Here is an 18,278-nt window from a genome sequence, read left to right as displayed (position 1 = left end):
TGAAAGAGAAACACTGACTTCATTATAGACATGAAGATAGACCAGAATATGTTTTTTCATCAGAAATTGCATCGAGTGCTGAATTTGTACAATAGAGGGGTTTTATTTGGTTGGGTTTTTTTGGTTTGGGTGCATTTTTTTTCTTCCCCAAACTTAAATAAAGAGACTGGAATTCCAGGAATTCTGTTTGGTGTTTTTGGATTTGGTTTTGTTTTGTTGGGGCTTTTGTTTTAATACTAAATTATATAGAGGCTTTTCTGATCAGAGATGTGGAGCACATAATATATGCTGTGTATCTATTCACATATCCAGCCACATGTGTAGGTATTGTTGCTCTAATTCAGTGTTTTGTGAAATCTGAGATCTGTGACATCTACTGCCTGTGTCAAGGTTTTATAATGTGAAACACAGAGGTTACTTTTCTTAGGATTTTTCATTTATTTCAACACTGATTTCAACAGGATTGCCTTAGGCCTGTCTGAAGTCTGCACTTTTGTATGCTTGGCAAAAACTCAACTTTGGTAGAAACCTGTCTGTTTTGTCAACAAGTAGTTAGTCTGTTAATTGAAGAATCTGAGATACAGTGAAACTAACATGTAATTTGGCATTTAATTTAACTTAAACAAAAAATCCTCCAACCCTTAAGTCTGACTTACTGTTTATCTAATACATTATCAATTTGTAAAACTGAATTGATGATAATATAGAATTTGCATTTAAGATTTCTGAATTCATTCCCAGAAACATGAGTCAGGCTAAGTAGCATTTGAAACCCTGGTTTAAATTGTGCAGAGAAGGATGACAGAAATGGTTGAGGAAAAAAGGAGGAACTGATTCACAACTTTATGTATATCTGTATGACTAACAATATCAGGGCATTTGGGGTTGTTGTTGGTTATAATTTTACCTCTAGTATAAAATCCCAGACTGCAAACAGTTTTCACTCAAATACGATAGTGTTTTGTGCTTTTTATTTACTTTTTTTTCAGTAGACCTTAGTTAGTTTCATTTCTAGGTGGTCTGAGTACATAAAGAATTGATATTTGAACATTGGATCTTTTATAAAATGATTGCAAGCAGAATGATGACTGGAAACTGGAAAATAGGCTGTTGTCTTTCCTACTTGCACTTGTTGCAGTGCTACGAACAACTTCAAAAGGTCAAATGTCAGAGAGCAAAAAGTTTATTATGAAACATTTTTTCAAAATATCAAACTGTATTTTTGTATAGAATATCTGAAATATGTGTAACTTCCTATGATAGTGGTTAGACAGTATGTGAAGTGCTACATGGGTCTTTTATTTTCTTATAGAACAATAAAGTCAGACGTTTCGCATTTGAGCTCAAGATGCAAGACAAGAGTAGTTTCCTTTTAGCTGCAGACAGTGAACTTGAAATGGAAGAGTGGATAAACACTCTGAATAAAATCCTTCAGCTTAACTTTGAGGCTGCAATGCAAGAAAAAAGAAATGGCGAGTCCCATGAAGGTAAGCAGGGCTTCCAGCAAGGCTAATGTTATGTGACCATGTCTTCTTACATGCATTTTGGAAAGAAGGACTTTAATGTGGCTAATTTTTTTTCTTTGTTTTCTTTGGTCATAAAAATTACAGGCCTTTTTACTGTCCACTTCAACTGATGAGCATTTTAACCTTTTGGACATTAAAACAGTACTGTTCTGTATTGATTCCAATTGAATCAAGTCCACAAGATAACTGTGAGACTGATTAAGCCTAGAAAAGTAGAACCTGCGATGTAGAATCATGGCTGAGGCAGTTTAAGGAAGAAAAGAAACTTAGGATGGACTTGTTTTGAAATATGCAAAATGCTGCTGAAAATGAAATAATCTGTTCTGTGGTCACTGTAGGTAGAAGTGGTGGTTACAGTGTGTGGCTTAAATTTAAATATAATTCCCTTGACCACAAATATTTCCTGCAAGTATTTAAATACACTGCTGGGGTGTAGAATCCTTTCTGTTGGAGCTCTTTAAGAACAGGTAAGGCAGGTATCTGTAAGGAATGCAGTGTACGTCACCAGTATTTCAGTGACAAAAGGATAGTCTAGATGTCCTCTCATTCACTTTTCCTCTTGAGGGTGGATGGAGAGAGAAACTGGTGTGAAACAAACTGTGTGCATAGCCAAAAGAACCTGGAGGATATTATAGGAGGTTGTTTTTTTTATAAATAGTTTGAAGTACCAAAAGGGATCATTAGAGTTTAAAATGAGATATCACAGTCTTCAAAGACTGTCAGACTTTAGTGTGATGTTTGCAGCAAAAGCAAATCTGAAGAGGAGAAGATCTAGCTCTGGGAAAGACATTTTAGTCTGTGGTCCTTAGCTGACCTTAGCACTGCAAGATGTTTATAGCTAATTGAATGGCTGCTTTGTAAATCCAGTAACTGTTGGTGAGTAGAGCTGGAAACCTAAGGAACAGAGGGAACTTGTTTTGAAGTCAAGTTACAATTCATTGTGGAAAGAGTAATGTAAGTTTGTGCACTGAGTATCTGCTTGCCTCATGCAGATATTAAATTTAAAGATGTGTTATTTTAAGATTAGAAGTAACTGCTATTTTAATGATTTTGTAACTAGTTGCATTTTTTGAGAAATCCCTGCATCAAAATGATGTGGCTGTTCACACCTATTTATGTTAATAGTTGTCATTTTTGAAGGGGTAGGAGATTAAAGAAGAAGAAATTCTTTTGCTATGGAGTTTTGTGAGCACATTGGAATTTTTATATTTATTTTAAAATGAGTTTTATAATTTCAGATGATGAACAAAGCAAACTGGAAAGCTCATCAAGTAGTTTTGATAACTACTATCCTGAAATTGCCAAGGTAATATATATTGTAAATGTCAACTTGAGATATAAAGTATTAAACATAAGTTAGCCACATGAATGTTCAGTAAAGATAAGGCATTGGCTGGTAGCTTCCAGTCAGTTTGTGGTACTTGGGAAGCTTAGAAGCTGTTTTATGAGGTGTGGTTATTGAGCTTTATTATTTTCTGCTTTTGGACAGAAACAAGATACTGTCTTGAAGTTTCCTATATAAATCTTAATATGCTGTTTAAATACAGCATTTCTTATTATTTTATTAATTCATTATATTTCATGTTGGTTTATTGCATTCAGGTAAGTGTTAAAGTGTTTCTATAGAAATCTAGTTATACTAAATTCAAATTTTATTTTTAGACTTAAAAATCTGGAGCAGCTTAGTAGCAGTGATCAAGTAAATGTATTTTAAGATGTTTGTGTTTATACTGAACTGACAGGTCCATGGATGCTTCCTGTGTTGCCATGGTTCTTGCTTTTCAGTTTTTTCCTTGAGAAGTGTGATATAAACAAGCACGAAATAAAATGGAACAAAATAGAAAATAACAGTAACTCTTCCTCAGCCCATTTGCAGACTTTCAGTTAAATCAGTGAGTTGTGTGTTGCAATTGGTTTTGTGAATTTTGTAAAGGAGAAATTTTTCTTAAATCACTCAAGAATTGAAACTGGTGACCTTTTTTATTGAAGCTGCAGAATCCAAATTCCTTCCTGTGACTTTCTTAGTCTTTCTTCTGTGTGGTACAGCCTGGAGTATTGAAACTTTTCTGCTTGACCATTCTGTGGAATGCTTTCCCTTTTTTTTTCTGAAGATCTGTCTGACCTAGTAGCTCCTCCTGAAGGTAGTGCAGCTTATGAACTGAGAATAAGCAAACCAAATTCTATTTACTACAGTACCTAACATATCAAAGGATCCAGTCAGAATACATTAGCAAGCTTTTAGCACCCAAATTGTTTGGCTGACTTAATTCTTTATGTACGTGCTTTGTAATCAATTTAGCACATGTGCACAAAAAGCTGTTATGTGATAATCTAACTCCAGCTAGGACTGTACTTGGAAATTAATTGGGATTGTGGTGCATATAATTAAGGCTTTCTTGGAAGGGCTGTAAGCATCAAAGAGCATACTTGCATGAGGCCATGAAAATTTATTTCAGAAATAAATATGAAATTAGGTGTTCTTACTGTGTGCAAGATTTTTCTTTCTTCATTGTCAGTTATTATAATGCTTATGGTCCATATTCCCTACAGAGGGGACTTTACTTCAGGGCTGCATATAGTTTTAGTACTACAGTTGCCACTTCCTGTTTCCATAACTTTTGGATCAGAAGAATGCAGCTCTTAAAGCTCATTATTTTTTAGAATATTATTTTTGCTTAGCTCTTTAAGCACTGGCATGTTTTTTTTTATTATTATTTATTCCATTGTTATAACCTACTTACATTTCTGTTTCCTTCAAAATATTTTTAAATGTCCTCTTCTAATTCACCTTTCCTAAACATTGCCTTTCTAAATAATTTGCTCTAATGTGTTTCCCTAGCCTTTTTTTATTTCCTGAGGAAAATGACAGGGAAAATGCTGTCCATTTGCATTACTCTTTGTGTCTTAACTTGATTGCTTTAGCTAAATGGTGTTTGTTTGGAGGATTTATTTTGTCCTTTATTCTTTCTTGCCTTGTCTTTTCAGCTGTTGTTTGGATTTGGTTCTTTTTTCCCCGGTGGAAGCATTGTAAGGCATTGGGCTTTCTCTAGAAGAGTTTATAGCTGGTCTATTATTTTTGTTGGTTCTAGGAGGAGAATTTCACAATAGCTGACCTCATATCCTTATGAGGAGAGAAAAATTCCTTCAGGGGTGATTGTAGAGCACCTGACAGTAGGGGAAAAAACAGACTTCCTAGGAAGGGTTTAACCCTTGTGAGTACATACATCTCCAAGTCTTCATTTTTCCATCAATAACTGTTAGTTCATAACATTAACTAAGATGGTACTTTGCACTTCAGTGCATAGATGCACACACATCTGTCTCAATCAATAGTCTTGCCTATTTCATGTTCCATTTATCTGTAATTTAACTATTAAGAGTGAATGAAGGGATTTTGTAGGAGATTTTTTTTGTGGTTGGTTTGGGTTGTTTGTTTTTGTTACATTTATTAATCTTAAAACAAATTAGACCTCTGAAATAGCTGTGACTGTCATGATCAGTGTGCCCAAGCACCTCCTTAACTGTTATTGCTCTCAGAATACCTTGAGGTGGGAAAATATTGTCTCAGTTTTACAAATGAGGAAATAAAATCACAGTCACTGATGTGCTATAGACAGGGTTCATGGTAACATGCATTTTCAATTCTTGAGTCCTGACAACTGCCCCTGTTCTGCCAGTCAAAAATGCATATAATCATCTGTTTTGTGCACAAAACACAAAAGAATCTAAAACTATTCAAGATGCTTTAGCTGAAGCGGTTTCTGTCTGGCTTCTATGGCTAGGTAATCTTCCTCCTCAGTTCGTGTCACTAAATATTATCTCTGCAAAACATGCACACAACTTTCTTGCCATCCTTAAACTTTTTCACATTTCCCAATTATACCAGTTGTGCAGCAAGCTAATTCTGCCAGTACTCTGCTAGTATTGAGTATCTGGGTCGTCTCTTTCACAGCAACTCTCCTCTTTTCTTCTTTTTGTGTTAAAGTTAACAAAGAAAAGTAAATCAAAAGCATTGGAGCATTTATATTCAAAATAGCACCTCAGAATTTTTTATTCTGTATTACCTCCTCTAAGCCAAATTTTATTTTTTAATTCCTGTTATCAACCTAAAAATATGGTTATGATCTCTTGGAGATTGTTCTTTTGTTTTGTTCTGTTTTTTATTTCTCTTGGGACATAGTAGAAGTTGCTTGAGTCTCCAGCAAAGCAGATGTAGACAGTAGATCACTTCCTGCTGATGGTCAGTGATCAGTGATGAGCATTTTGGGTTGGCAACTTCTTTTAATCCATACAGGCTGATCCAAAAAGAAACACCTGCCTGTAATGTAATGTTTTGTATCCTTGTTTAGCCAGCTGCTACTTTAAGAATGGCATTTCTCCTGCATGGGTAATTTTGGTACACGCATCTGTTCATTTGTCATGTCCTGTGACTTTAAAAATCATAGAAGACTCTATAAATAATACCTTTTTCAAACAAAGGTAGCCTATGTATACCATCAGTTTTCACATTCTATTTTGTTCCACTTCACTTTTGTTTTACTGTGAATTATCCACAAATCCCAGTGTACAGTGAACTCTGTAAAGTAACTTCTAAATGTGAGGGGTTTATCTTTTGGAAGTTTTTGGGTTTTCTCCTGCTACCCACAGGAAACCCACTTCTTTAGCAGTAGAGCTCAAAAGTTAAAGAAAAGCAACCAACAAAAAGAAAAAAGAAAGCGACCTAGGATGATGTTTCTTAATTTAGGTGATCTGTTGCTTCCTCAGCAATCCTGTGGTCTCAGGATACCTCTGAGCTTTAACCTGCGGTCATACTATGTGTTTTTATTAAAATAAAATAGGATTATGAAAGTTATTGTTTAAGGAGGCAGATATATAAATTACACTGAAGTGTAGCTCCCATGATGTAAGGTTTTGTACTTCTAGGGCTGGAAAGAAGCATTCGGAGAAGAGGCTCTCACTTTGTGCTTAGTCATGTTTGATCAGTGTAAACTAAGGAGGTACAAAGCTCAGTAAGAGAGAAATGAATGCATTAATCAAAAATGTGTGGAGCTCAGAGAAAAAGGCATGAAGTTGAAGCCCACTTTAATAGTGTGATATCAAAACCTCTTTTCTTATTTTGAACAGAGTACCAGAGAAGCAGAAATCAAGCTGAAAACTGAAAGCAGAGTTAAACTTTTTGCCTTGGATCCAGATGCACAGGTTAGACTTCTTAGAAGGAAGCAGGGGTATTTTATGTTAATCTTTTTGAGATGAAAGCAAACTTACGTTTATTTTTCTTTTATCTTTTTAAAGAAACTTGACTTTTCTAATATTGAACCAGAAGTGAAGCCATTTGAAGAGAAATTTGGAAAAAAAATTCTTGTAAGGTGTAATGATTTATCTTTTAATTTGCAAAGCTGCGTTGCAGAAAATGAAGAAGGACCAACAACAAATGTAAATAATTAATCTAATTACTTTCTGTTAATTCAGAAATTAATGTCCTGATGTTTGGTTGGCACTATGCTTAATGGCAGGGATTCCTTGTTGTGATTGGGAAGTTTATATTATGGGGATTTTTGCTCTTTTAAATCAAAATGAAGACCTAAATTGTACATAAAGTAACTTTGCTTCTAATATTTTTCTTTGGTGGTGGAGAGAGAAATTTTCTTTCACTGTCTTTTACATATTGTCAGGAATACATTTTCAGGCCATGTGTGCTCCTGAAAATGTTACTTACCTTTTTTCATACACTTTTTTACAGTGATCTAGACGCTAGCACTGACACTTGATTTTTTTTTTTTTTTTTACTGTTTAGGTAGAACCTTTCTTTGTCACATTGTCACTATTTGATATTAAAAACAACAGAAAGATTTCAGCAGATTTCCATGTTGATTTGAACCACGCCTCAGTAAGGCACATGCTGTCCAGTGCATCTCAACAAATGATGAATGGCAGTGGTGATAGCTTACACAGAATTCAGGACATTCATGAAACTGTCTTGCAATATCCAAAGCAGGTAAGAGCTAGGAGTCTGAAGAACTAGTAGGATTTTGGATACAAGTTTCCTAGATGATTTCTTTGACTTTCTATTATGTCATGTAAAATGTGCGTTTTCCTTCTTTATTTATCTTTTGTTTTATTTCTAGGGAATATTTTCAGTCACATGTCCTCATACTGACATTTTCCTTGTGGCTAGAATAGAAAAGGTGCTACAGGGAAGTATTACACATTGTGCTGAACCATATATGAAAAGTTCAGATTCGTCAAAGGTATGTTATTTTCTTATGTAGGGTGAAAAAAAATGCTGAGGCAAATCAGATTGATTTCAAACTAATAACTACAAATCAAAATCTTAGTTGTTTTGTAGTAAATTCATGTAACTGGATAATTTGATTTAGTAGACTGCAGTTGTTTCTAGTAACTATTATTACATTATAGATAAAGGAACATTTTATTGGAAACATTTATTTCACTTTTTATGAATTTTTAGAATGTCTTCAAGTAAACTGTTTTGACAAAAGAATAGTGGACTTCGGTGTGAAAGTTGAGTTGAAAATTGTTGAACAGTGAAATGTTAAATATAAATCATAACTGTATATCTCTCTTAGTTAATGCATCTTGTTTAGTGTAACATAGTTGACATTTTCTTTGTCTTTCTTTTTGGTGACAGCAGTTTATTGTAACTTTATCTGCACTCCTGCTGTTTTTTTTTTTTCTCCAGAACCATTGAGATCATTAAGCTTCTGATTTTATATATAAAATTCTTTGCAGATTTGCCCAAATCCACTGGAACATCTTAAGTTTCCAGGAATCTAGGATGGTGTAACATTTTGATGTTCTGTGAAACATAGCTGCAAAAAGTTTTGTTAGTTGCTACTTCTTGTTTGTCAGCGAAGAAGCAGAGGTTCAATAGTTTTGATTTACAGCTGTGCTTAAATAGCTGGACCAGCAAAGAATAGAAAAGTGGTTTTGTAAGCAGTGTCAGCTACTATTGATGTTCTGCCTATTTTCAGCTAAGAAGAAACAGTTAACTTTCAGCCTCTACAGGGAAACAGTGTTCTTTCCTAAAAATTTGATGCTGGCTAAGCTGCATGTAAAAAAACATGTATTTTTCACTTGGCCTTAATATAGATCAACCTACTGATTTGTTTTTCCAGGAATGTGTGAGGTTTTTTTTTTCCCCCGCAAGCTATTGTTGGAAAACAGCAGCTTTGTATTTTAGGAGTCTGGTTTTGATGTTGACTGTTACCAAGTTAAAATAAAACCTGAACTGAGTGTAGGTGATTTTGGTGTCCTTGGGCCTGAGCCATGTGGGGAGGTTAAGTAAGCCCAGGTGGTGCCACATTTGATGCTGAGTTCGGGACTTGTAGTTGCCCTCTACGATGGGAGTAGACAATGAGAGTGCTCATGGTTATATTAACTTATGCTTTCTAGCATTCAATCACTTAGAATTTTATACAAATGAATGCTTAGTTTGAATTTTTCTTCTGTTCCTGTTCTCAGGGACTACACTGTACTAATCTGAAACAAAAGAGAGCAATACCAGCTATACAGGCCTCCATGTGGGTCAGTGCAGGGAGTGAGTTCCAGTTCCCTGCAAAATTAGTACTCTGGACAAGAAAAAGGGGAAATGGAAGCAGAAAATTCTCTAGTCAAAGAAAAAAAAAATCACTTTTTCTCCCCTTTGATGTTGAATATAGTGATTTAATGATCATTGCTTACTAAAGTTTTATGCTTCCGAGTGCTATTGCCCCCTTTTTTACAGGAAAGGGTAATAGAGAGTTCTCTCAAACACACTAATAGAATCAACTCTTTATAATATCAACGGCACAGATTAGGGATAATATTCAGGAAGTTTTACTCTGTAGCTGGTTTTGCCTCTGGCAAAGAGTTTTGCTCTGTGTGGATATGTGGGAAAAGCTGATTCCTGGAGAAGAGAAACCCAAGCGGTTCAGCTCAGTGTTGAACATCTCAAACCAGTGGGTTTCTAGCTTCTGATTGTTGTATTTGTTGGTTCTGTATAATGGAGGTTTTGTTCATTTAAAAATTAACAAAATCAAGAATTTAAACTTTTAATAAGAACAGTGCTGCAATGTCCATACACAGGGTTGTCCATGTGATCTTCATAAACTCTTCCCCATAGTCTGTGTGTATTGGTACTACAAGTCTTGCAGCAGTATTGTACCACTTACTCTGTAGGAATGTGTTCTGGTACATAGAGTCAGTGGTGGATATAGGTGGGGGAGCAAGTGAGAGGGGAAATGTGGAGGAGTTTTTTTGGAGTCGGAGTTTTATTTTTAAAAACAGTTTAATTTTGCTCTAGCTTTCAGTCTATATTCTGTGTATAATACTATTTCTCATGCTTAAATATTTTTTATCAGAAATGTGGATGGGTCTGTTTACACCCATGAAATGCTGTGAAATCAGCAGGCTGTGCTTAGCCTGAAATGAGTAGTTAAGGGGTATTATCAATTGTGTTTCCCTTCACATACTTAGGATTAATCTATAATCTTCTAAAGAAGATTTTCTAATTCATATCAGTGTCAATATATGGGTTTTTTTCTTGAATACTAATGGTTCAGAAAAATGTAGCTTTTCAAATATGGCTATTTCTTATGTCCCTTGTAGGTTGCACAGAAAGTTTTGAAGAATGCTAAGCAGGCATGCCAGAGATTAGGTCAATATAGAATGCCTTTTGCCTGGGCAGCTAGGTGAGGACAAATCTTGTCAATATGTTATTTTTTTCCTTACTTTTCTCTAACATGTTTTTTTATATCTCCCTTCTTGTAAAACTTAATGTGCTATTTAAATTATTTCTTCTTTTGCTTTCAATTAACCGAAGATTTCCAACAATCTTGCACTTCAACTCTTTAGTAGGAGAAAAGTTACAAACATGCATTATTATTCAAACTGTTGATATTGCCAGCTGTTTTCTGTTGTCAATATTTTTAATGTTATTAAAGATTAAATGGTTTGCACTTATTTGTTAGACTGAGCTATTTATATGTTAACCTCACCTATGAGTTTAATATTAAATATTAAATATTAATGAATATTAAATGTTAATGAATATTAATGAAGGATGGTGCAGGATATTCTGATTTGTAATAAAAAAGTTTCCTGAAATGAATTTCAATACTTGCATAAACTCAGCTAAAAGCAGGATTTTTACTTTCAGGACATTGTTTAAAGATGCCTCAGGAACCCTGGACAAAAATGCAAGATTTTCTGCTCTCTTCAGGCAAGACAGTAATAAACTCTCAAATGAAGACATGTTGAAATTGTTAGCAGATTTCAGGAAGTAAGTCTGATTTTCCCACTTGAAAAAACATAAACAAACAAACCTGAAACTCCTCACTCCTAACCCACATGATATTTTGTTATGGTCTTGAACTGGAACATCTAGTATTTTTATATATGTATTTATACATGTATTTCACATCAAATATAGGATCTGTATAAATATAATTAAGGCCTTCAAACAAGCTACAGATCTTTCTTTTACAGGGTTTGGGGGCTATAAGCAGGACTGAAGTATAATCCCACATGTAACATCAAGTCAGAATCATATCCTGAAGTATCTCTATGTTTGCACAGTATTCTCAGCTGTTTCTCAAAGGAAAACAAGTATGAGCATAAATCATCTGTTCCCTGACCCTGGGCAGGGAATGCTGGCTCTCAGGGAAAGGGATTCAAGCAAGTCTCCTGTCCACCTTCCTTGGGAATTTGTGTGTCTCAGGATACCTAATTAACAGAACATTTTTACCAAGTATTGTTAAAGAATTCATTGTTTTGTGTGCAAGGCTTATAAGTATTAACTTGAATAATCACTAAGTACAAAACGGGCTATAGTTTCTTTCTTCTTGCTTAGCAAATCTGATAAGGAGATGAGGTTTGCAATAGATTTTTAGCTCACTTTTAGCAAGTGGCTGAAAGTTTTGTTGAACTTGATGTAGCAGTGGAATATACTGATACTATGGTAGGATTTTAGTTGTTGAGAATTTTAGATTTTTTGTGTTGTTAAGTACTGATTTTTAAGAGAATATTATATTTAACTTGAGGTTGTAGAGAAAGTTTTTAAAATTAAATAGTAGAACTGAGATTATAAGTAGGTAGTTTAATTTAAAGTGTGTGATATTACAACAGACAATAATAATACTCCTTGTCAAAAACGCTGTAACTGGAATTGAAGCAAACAGTAAATTAGCCTGCCGCACTACTCTGTGAGTTAAGGGAGTGTTTTTGGTTATTTCAGCATCCTGTTTGTGGAACCATGTACAGTATTTCACAGGAATTCCAGTAAGAAAGGGGTTCTGATGTCTAAGGCATATCTGTTGGAGTTAGAATCCTGACTCCAGCCAAAAGTTTGATTCACAGCATGGGATTGCCTTTTGGAAAAATTTTGCATCCACTTGCTGTGCAATAATACTAAAAAATTGTGCTGCTGACTGTCTTTACTAATAAAGGATACTGCATGGTTTTGGCATGGAAAATACTTGTACTTCATGTTTCTGAAATAGCTACACAATAGCATCTATAGTTGGGTTTTGCAGGGTGAATTGTTAGTCTAGAAAAAGGAGGAGATAGAAACTTGCTGATTTCTCTTCTCCCAGGTTTATCTTACTGCCATGAATCCTATCACTGGCAACTGAAATGAAAAACTTACTTACAGATTCCCTCTTTGCTGCACATGATAGTGAGTTACTACATGGCAAAACTTGCTTTTGAAAAAGTGTTTCATTTCAATTTAAAGAAAGAAAAAGACATGCTTTTCCATGACCTTTGACACACTTGTGTGTTAAATCTTTTTTTTTTTCCCTGAGAATTTAAAGGAAAAGAAAACTGTGTATCTAGGCAAAAAACAAGACCACATCAGTCATGCACCCTCAAACCACCTTTCCTCTCATACTCCTATTTCAGGATATTACTTTTGCCTCTGTTTCCTATTATCTTTTTTTACTGGCATCTGATTTGCATTTAGCCTGACTTTGAGGGACTTTTTTTTTTCCTTCCTACAGACCTGAAAAGATGGCCAAACTTCCTGTTATTTTAGGAAATCTGGATGTTACAATTGACAATGTGTCACCAGATTTTCCAAGTAAGTATTAACAAACACTGTTAAATGGACATTCAGGCTTTTTCCTCTTCAGTTCTTTATATGTTTTTTATAATGTATTTTCAGATTATGTTAACTCATCATACATTCCCATGAAACAGTTTGAAAACAGTACCAAGACACTCACAGCGTTTGAAATAGAGGAGTTTGTTCCCTGTATACCAAAATGCACTCAGCCTTTTACCATCTACAACAATCATCTTTATGTTTATCCAAAGTACTTAAAATATGACAGTCAAAAGTCTTTTGCAAAGGTGAGTAGAGGAAACCTGTACCACGTTCTTTCTCAGGTTTAGTTAAGATTGTTTACATATTTATTTCTGTGATGATCCTTATGATTAATTGCTTGGGTTTATGTTTTTAACCACTGCTTTAGGCTAGAAATATTGCAGTGTGTGTTGAGTTCAAGGATTCTGATGAAGAGGATTCTTTGCCTTTGAAGGTCAGTTTTTTCATTTTTGTGGCTGATAGAAGTAAATAGTGAGCAGTTAGCTAAGTAACAGTAGTACTTTAATTGATCTAGTTTGGGATGGTGGCTTGAGAGTGACTTCTGGATGGCTTGCTTCTGATAAAATAGATTTCTAAAGAGTCCTCAGAGCATTTCATGTATTTAATATTCTTTTGCTAAAATTTCAGAAATAAGCTTGTTGCAAACAAGGGTAGCTTATACTTGCTCCCCAGTAAGTTAAAACATTAAAGACTTATTTCAACTGCAGAGCCAAGCTGAAGTGAAATCACAGTGTCAGCTGTACTACACAGCAGGCAGACTAAACATCATGTAAAGAAACCAAGTTAAACACAAGTTAAAATATCTCAAATTCTAGGCGAGACATTCTAAGCTGAGAGTAAAAAAGGATCACGTGGTCTTTTTGTTCTTTTTGCCTTTTTTCTGTTCTTAGTGTATCTATGGTAGGCCTGGTGGACCAGTATTTACGAGAAGTGCATTTGCTGCTGTTCTGCATCACCATCAAAATCCAGAGTTTTATGATGAGGTGAGCTGCCTTTCTGAGGAAACTTTACTAGGTCAGGTACCATGTAAGTTTCAAAATACAGGAAAATATTAGAGGATTGCAACGTTCCCAGTTAAATCAGGTTGCCTTTCTAAGAACTTTGTTAAAGTGTTGTGTGTTTGATTTGTGGTCTAGCTTCAAATAACATACAACCTGGAATTGCTTTTTAAATGTAGAAATGTAGAACCAGTAACACATATCAGTGCTCTAGCTGAAAACTTCTACAGAGATTTCTTTGCCTTTCAGATTAAAATAGAGCTGCCCACTCAGTTACATGAAAAGCACCATTTGTTGTTCACATTCTACCATGTCAGCTGTGATAATTCAAGCAAAGGGAGTACAAAGAAGAAAGATGTTGTTGAAACACAAGGTTTGTACACTAATGCCTTACTTTCAGTCATTACTAGGGAAATTATTTTGGGGTATGCTTATCTGGTAACCCATAATTTTTGTGATCCATATAATGCTTTCTAATTACATAGGACTGATTGAAATATTTAATAAAATATTTATTCTAATTTAAATGTTTCAAATTTTGGTTTAGATTGTCCATTGAATGTAGAGTGTTTTTTGAAATCAGTGACAATTACTTTGTGCTTTCAATGTTGTGTAGTTTTTTGAGTTCAAATTAATTACATGTCAGAATTATTTGGTAAGACTTTTCTTGTAAGGGTGTATGTGAAGTTTCATAATAATTAAAATTACTTGTCTTTCATATTCTGTAGTTGGGTATTCTTGGCTTCCTTTGATAAAAGATGGAAGAGTGGTCACCAATGAGCAACAAATCCCAGTGTCAGCAAATCTTCCATCGGGCTATCTTAGTTATCAAGAAGTGGGTGTTGGAAAGGTATGTTGTAGAAAATGGCTCTAATCTTAAAAAAGAACCAAAACATAGTGGAGAGGAGGTTTGGTTGTAATTGCCCAGGCTGCTGATAAGATTTAAGTAATTTTCTAATAGAATTTATTTTCTTTTATAGTTGAAATGGAATGCTTAGCAAAAGTCAGCTGTCTGACCTAGAGGAAACAAATAAACCCAAAGAGGCATTGGAGACAAAAAAAAGTATTAGGTCAGGTTGAGTCAAATTCTTCTAAAAATCAGAAAGTTGTTACATACTTCTGTTGTTATTTAGCTGATACAATTAAGATGTGCTTATGTTTAATTTCTAGAGTCATAATTAACTAGAAGTTACAGTAATTTTTAAACATTTAAAATTATTTTGAGGTTATGAAGGTTGGCAAATAATCTGAAGTACTTTACTAAATTTTTTTTAGCATTTCATGCTGTCTCCTTTCAGTAAGTCCTTTATTCCTGAACAAGTCTTCTTCTCACATCTTGATTTTTGTGATCTCTATACTTCACAAGTAAAGTTTATGGTTGTATTTTTCAAAGAAGAAAGCTTGCATAATTGTAGTCATAAAAATCATACCAAGGAGGATACAAAATAAAAATGTGATAGGGAATTTGACAAAGTTTGAATGCAGAGACAAAATTGACTAATTTTGAAGGAAGAGACCTAAAATCAACAGCAAGAGGTGCTGCTCTCCTCCTATTCTACCACCTGGTCTTTTTTAAACTCTGCTGTAAGCTTTCCAACCATTGTCTCCTTCACATCTTTCATCTTCTCACATTGTAGGTGTATTCTTTATGCCTCTGCTGTTTGTCTCTGCTCATGCCCATGGGTAGAAAGTTAAGACCAATATGTCTAGTGGTAGATTTAGCAATAAAACCTCTCCCTAACTGGCGATCAGGGTCAGCATTCTCATTCTCAGTTCTTTGGAAATGGGATGAGAAGGAAGGACTAGCTGCTACCTATGAGTGACATATCTTCAGTTTTAAACCTTGTGAGTATCTGTAGAAATCCTTGTGTTATTTTTCTGAGAAAACAAGTAAATATTTCTCTCTAGTCAGAAGTTTCTTTGCAGAGTTGTAGCGGAAACACAAAATCTGTGACTTGCAGAGAATCAATTTTGTTAGCCACCAAGGAAAATACTGTGGGACTTGTAAAATACATTTTAAGCTTCATAAATGCTTCTGGAAATATTGCCTGCATAACTTTGCTTTTTTCATGACTTATTCATTGCACACTGCATTTCTCCAACCTGTTTTTTTTTTCTTTTTGAAAGTAGTGTTGTTAATGGTACTGTTGTTTTATTTTAATATTTTACTACATTATTTTACTTTTCCCCCTTGTGTGTGTGCAGCATTCTGGTCCTGAAATTAAATGGGTAGATGGAGGCAAACAACTGCTAAAAATATCCACTCATCTGGTGTCAACTGTATATACCCAGGTGAGTTAAAAAACAAATTTAATTAGAGAACCTTTTAGGAATTACATATGTTTATAGTATGTGTATACAATATATGAGAAGATTTTTAAACTCAGTATGCTCACCCCTTTTTTGTCTCCTGGTCTTTTCTCATTGTCTCTTTCTTTTACATTAGATGTGAAAACCAGATCTTAAATAGAAGCTATTCAAAACAGGAGCCTTTTGTCTCCCGTCATCCATTTCAGTCTGAATTTTCCAGTTAGATGAGAGCTCATAGTTGTCTAAAAGCTGTTTACTGGCTTGTCTGCAGAGCAATGAGTCCTGTTAGAGCTTTTCATAGAAAACCTATTATGATAAGTATGCTCTTTTCTGCATGTCAGTAGGAAGGAAGTATAGGTGGCATTTTGTATAATGGGTATTCAAAAAACACTCTAATTTTCATTTAAAAGAAGACTTGATAAGTCTTCAGAATAGTGCACTTCAACTATTATTTTTGAAAATTGAATCTATGGACAAAGATATGTATTTATACCTATAAATGCTTTTAATGGATTATAGATAGTAATGTTAGATATTGTTGAATTTGTTGTTCTTTTTGTCTTTGACAGGACCAGCACTTGCATAATTTTTTTCAGTACTGTCAGAAAACAGAGTCCGGAGCTCGTGCACTAGGAACTGATCTTGTGAAATATCTTAAGGTATAAAATGTCAGTGAATAACAGATTATATTATTCATTTATGCTTTTACAAAGCCTTGGAGCTTCAGACATTTTGTAGGTCTCATTTTTCAGTGTGAGGATTAGTACTATGACTCATATTAATGGAATTTGCTGTGGGGAGAACCCACAAAGATCCTTTTCTACCTTAAATAAATTTACAAATGCAATGTAAGAGGAAACCACAAAGAAATAATGGGGTGGTATTGGTCAGCTTTATGGGTGGTAATTTCAAAACACTAATGGCTTAGTTTGTCAAAATAATCAAATTGAACTGTGTAGAAATTGTAAGGAATCACAACTCTTGATTTTTCTAAAATTTTGCTTAGAAGGTCATCATTGTCATGTTTTCAGTTCTCTTTTGGGATTAGATCAATAGAGTGCATGGTTCCCACTTCAATGTTTTCTGACACAGATCACACAGGAAGAAAGACCATTTTGTCTCCTGGATATTATGGATGTGCAGGCAGTCAGAGATAAGACAGCTGCCTAACACCCAACACTAAATGGAGTTTGACATTTGTTATCTGCATACACGGCCAGCAAATACATTCTTTTTATCAAATTCCCTTTAATTCCAGGGAATTTTGTGTCATAATACTTTGTAGGATGAACTTCATACACTGCCTCTACTGTTAGAGTGGTTATGTCTATAGGATCTTCTGCATATGATGGAATGCAAAGGCATATCTGGAAGAAATTTTCGTTAATAATTCACTGTCTCCAATTCCCATTAAGTAGTTAGGGATTTTAGTTCATCCTCAATTTTAACATAGTTGTTAATTTATTGTTTAGCACTAAGTAGTATAATTAGTACTGCACTTATCTTAGGTAAGAAATCTGCATGTTTTTGTGGAACTTCTGTTTGCTAAATGTCTTCATTGGTGGATGAAATACCAAAATATACCAATGTCCGTCTCAGTGTGCTATTGGGCACATGGACAGACTTTTCACTGAATCATTACCTTGAGTGCTTTTCAATGGAAAAGTACAAAAAAGTACTTCTAAAATGCTGGTAATAACACCTAATTTGTATCCTTAATTTACTTTCCTGTAGAAAATATTTACTAAATATTTATATTGGAAAATATCCTCCATTGCTTTCTATGCCATATTTTTGATAACAAACACCAAGTGGTGCAAGCAGCTTGTTTTTTTGGAAAAAGACTTGCAATAAATTTTTTGGTTTCAAAATTTGTGATTTAAATGCTGTTGGTTCACATGAGTGACAGCATTGCTACTCTCTTTTAGAGCCTTCATGCTATGGAAGGCCATGTGATGATAGCTTTCCTGCCAACTGTTCTAAACCAGTTGTTCAGAGTTCTCACCAGAGCAACTCAAGAGGAAGTTGCAGTCAATGTGACAAGGTAAAGAATTTTAAGTGGTTCATAGAGTCTACATGATGACTGGGTTATCACATTAATCTGTGACTGAGTATCATTTTTACTGTTGCAATCACAGCTTTCTTTATAAGTTTACTTGTTTTCTGACTTCTGTTTAGGGTTATTATCCATATTGTTGCTCAGTGTCATGAAGAAGGTTTGGATAGCTACTTGAGATCTTATGTGAAGGTAGGTAAAAGTAAATTGAATGTTTTCTTTTTTTATTTCCCTAAGAAAGAATATATTTAAATTTAGTTGCATCTATTTAATTTCAATTCTTA

General features: G+C 34.5%; 1 protein-coding gene across 8 annotated transcripts in view; it reads left to right on the top strand.

The window, feature by feature from the left end:
- The window catches only part of DOCK9 (dedicator of cytokinesis 9), a 111,298-nt gene that overhangs the window by 54,700 nt on the left and 38,320 nt on the right, over window positions 1–18,278 (top strand). For all 8 annotated transcript variants that reach the window (XM_021530274.3, XM_021530276.3, XM_021530273.3 and 5 more), the window contains exons 8-25: window positions 1,313–1,487; window positions 2,765–2,832; window positions 6,651–6,725; window positions 6,819–6,959; window positions 7,321–7,521; window positions 7,652–7,774; window positions 10,134–10,216; window positions 10,684–10,806; window positions 12,524–12,603; window positions 12,688–12,875; window positions 12,998–13,063; window positions 13,521–13,613; window positions 13,878–14,001; window positions 14,357–14,478; window positions 15,834–15,920; window positions 16,508–16,597; window positions 17,867–17,982; window positions 18,117–18,186. In XM_021530274.3, the coding sequence (XP_021385949.1) occupies window positions 1,313–1,487; window positions 2,765–2,832; window positions 6,651–6,725; window positions 6,819–6,959; window positions 7,321–7,521; window positions 7,652–7,774; window positions 10,134–10,216; window positions 10,684–10,806; window positions 12,524–12,603; window positions 12,688–12,875; window positions 12,998–13,063; window positions 13,521–13,613; window positions 13,878–14,001; window positions 14,357–14,478; window positions 15,834–15,920; window positions 16,508–16,597; window positions 17,867–17,982; window positions 18,117–18,186 (2,025 nt within the window). The remainder of the gene's footprint in view (window positions 1–1,312; window positions 1,488–2,764; window positions 2,833–6,650; window positions 6,726–6,818; window positions 6,960–7,320; window positions 7,522–7,651; window positions 7,775–10,133; window positions 10,217–10,683; window positions 10,807–12,523; window positions 12,604–12,687; window positions 12,876–12,997; window positions 13,064–13,520; window positions 13,614–13,877; window positions 14,002–14,356; window positions 14,479–15,833; window positions 15,921–16,507; window positions 16,598–17,866; window positions 17,983–18,116; window positions 18,187–18,278) is intronic.

The sequence above is a fragment of the Lonchura striata genome, chromosome 2 (assembly GCF_046129695.1).
Source record: "Lonchura striata isolate bLonStr1 chromosome 2, bLonStr1.mat, whole genome shotgun sequence".
NCBI classification, from domain to species: domain Eukaryota; kingdom Metazoa; phylum Chordata; class Aves; order Passeriformes; family Estrildidae; genus Lonchura; species Lonchura striata.
Note: the sequence above shows the minus strand (reverse complement) of the source record. Positions and strands in the feature narration are given on the sequence as shown.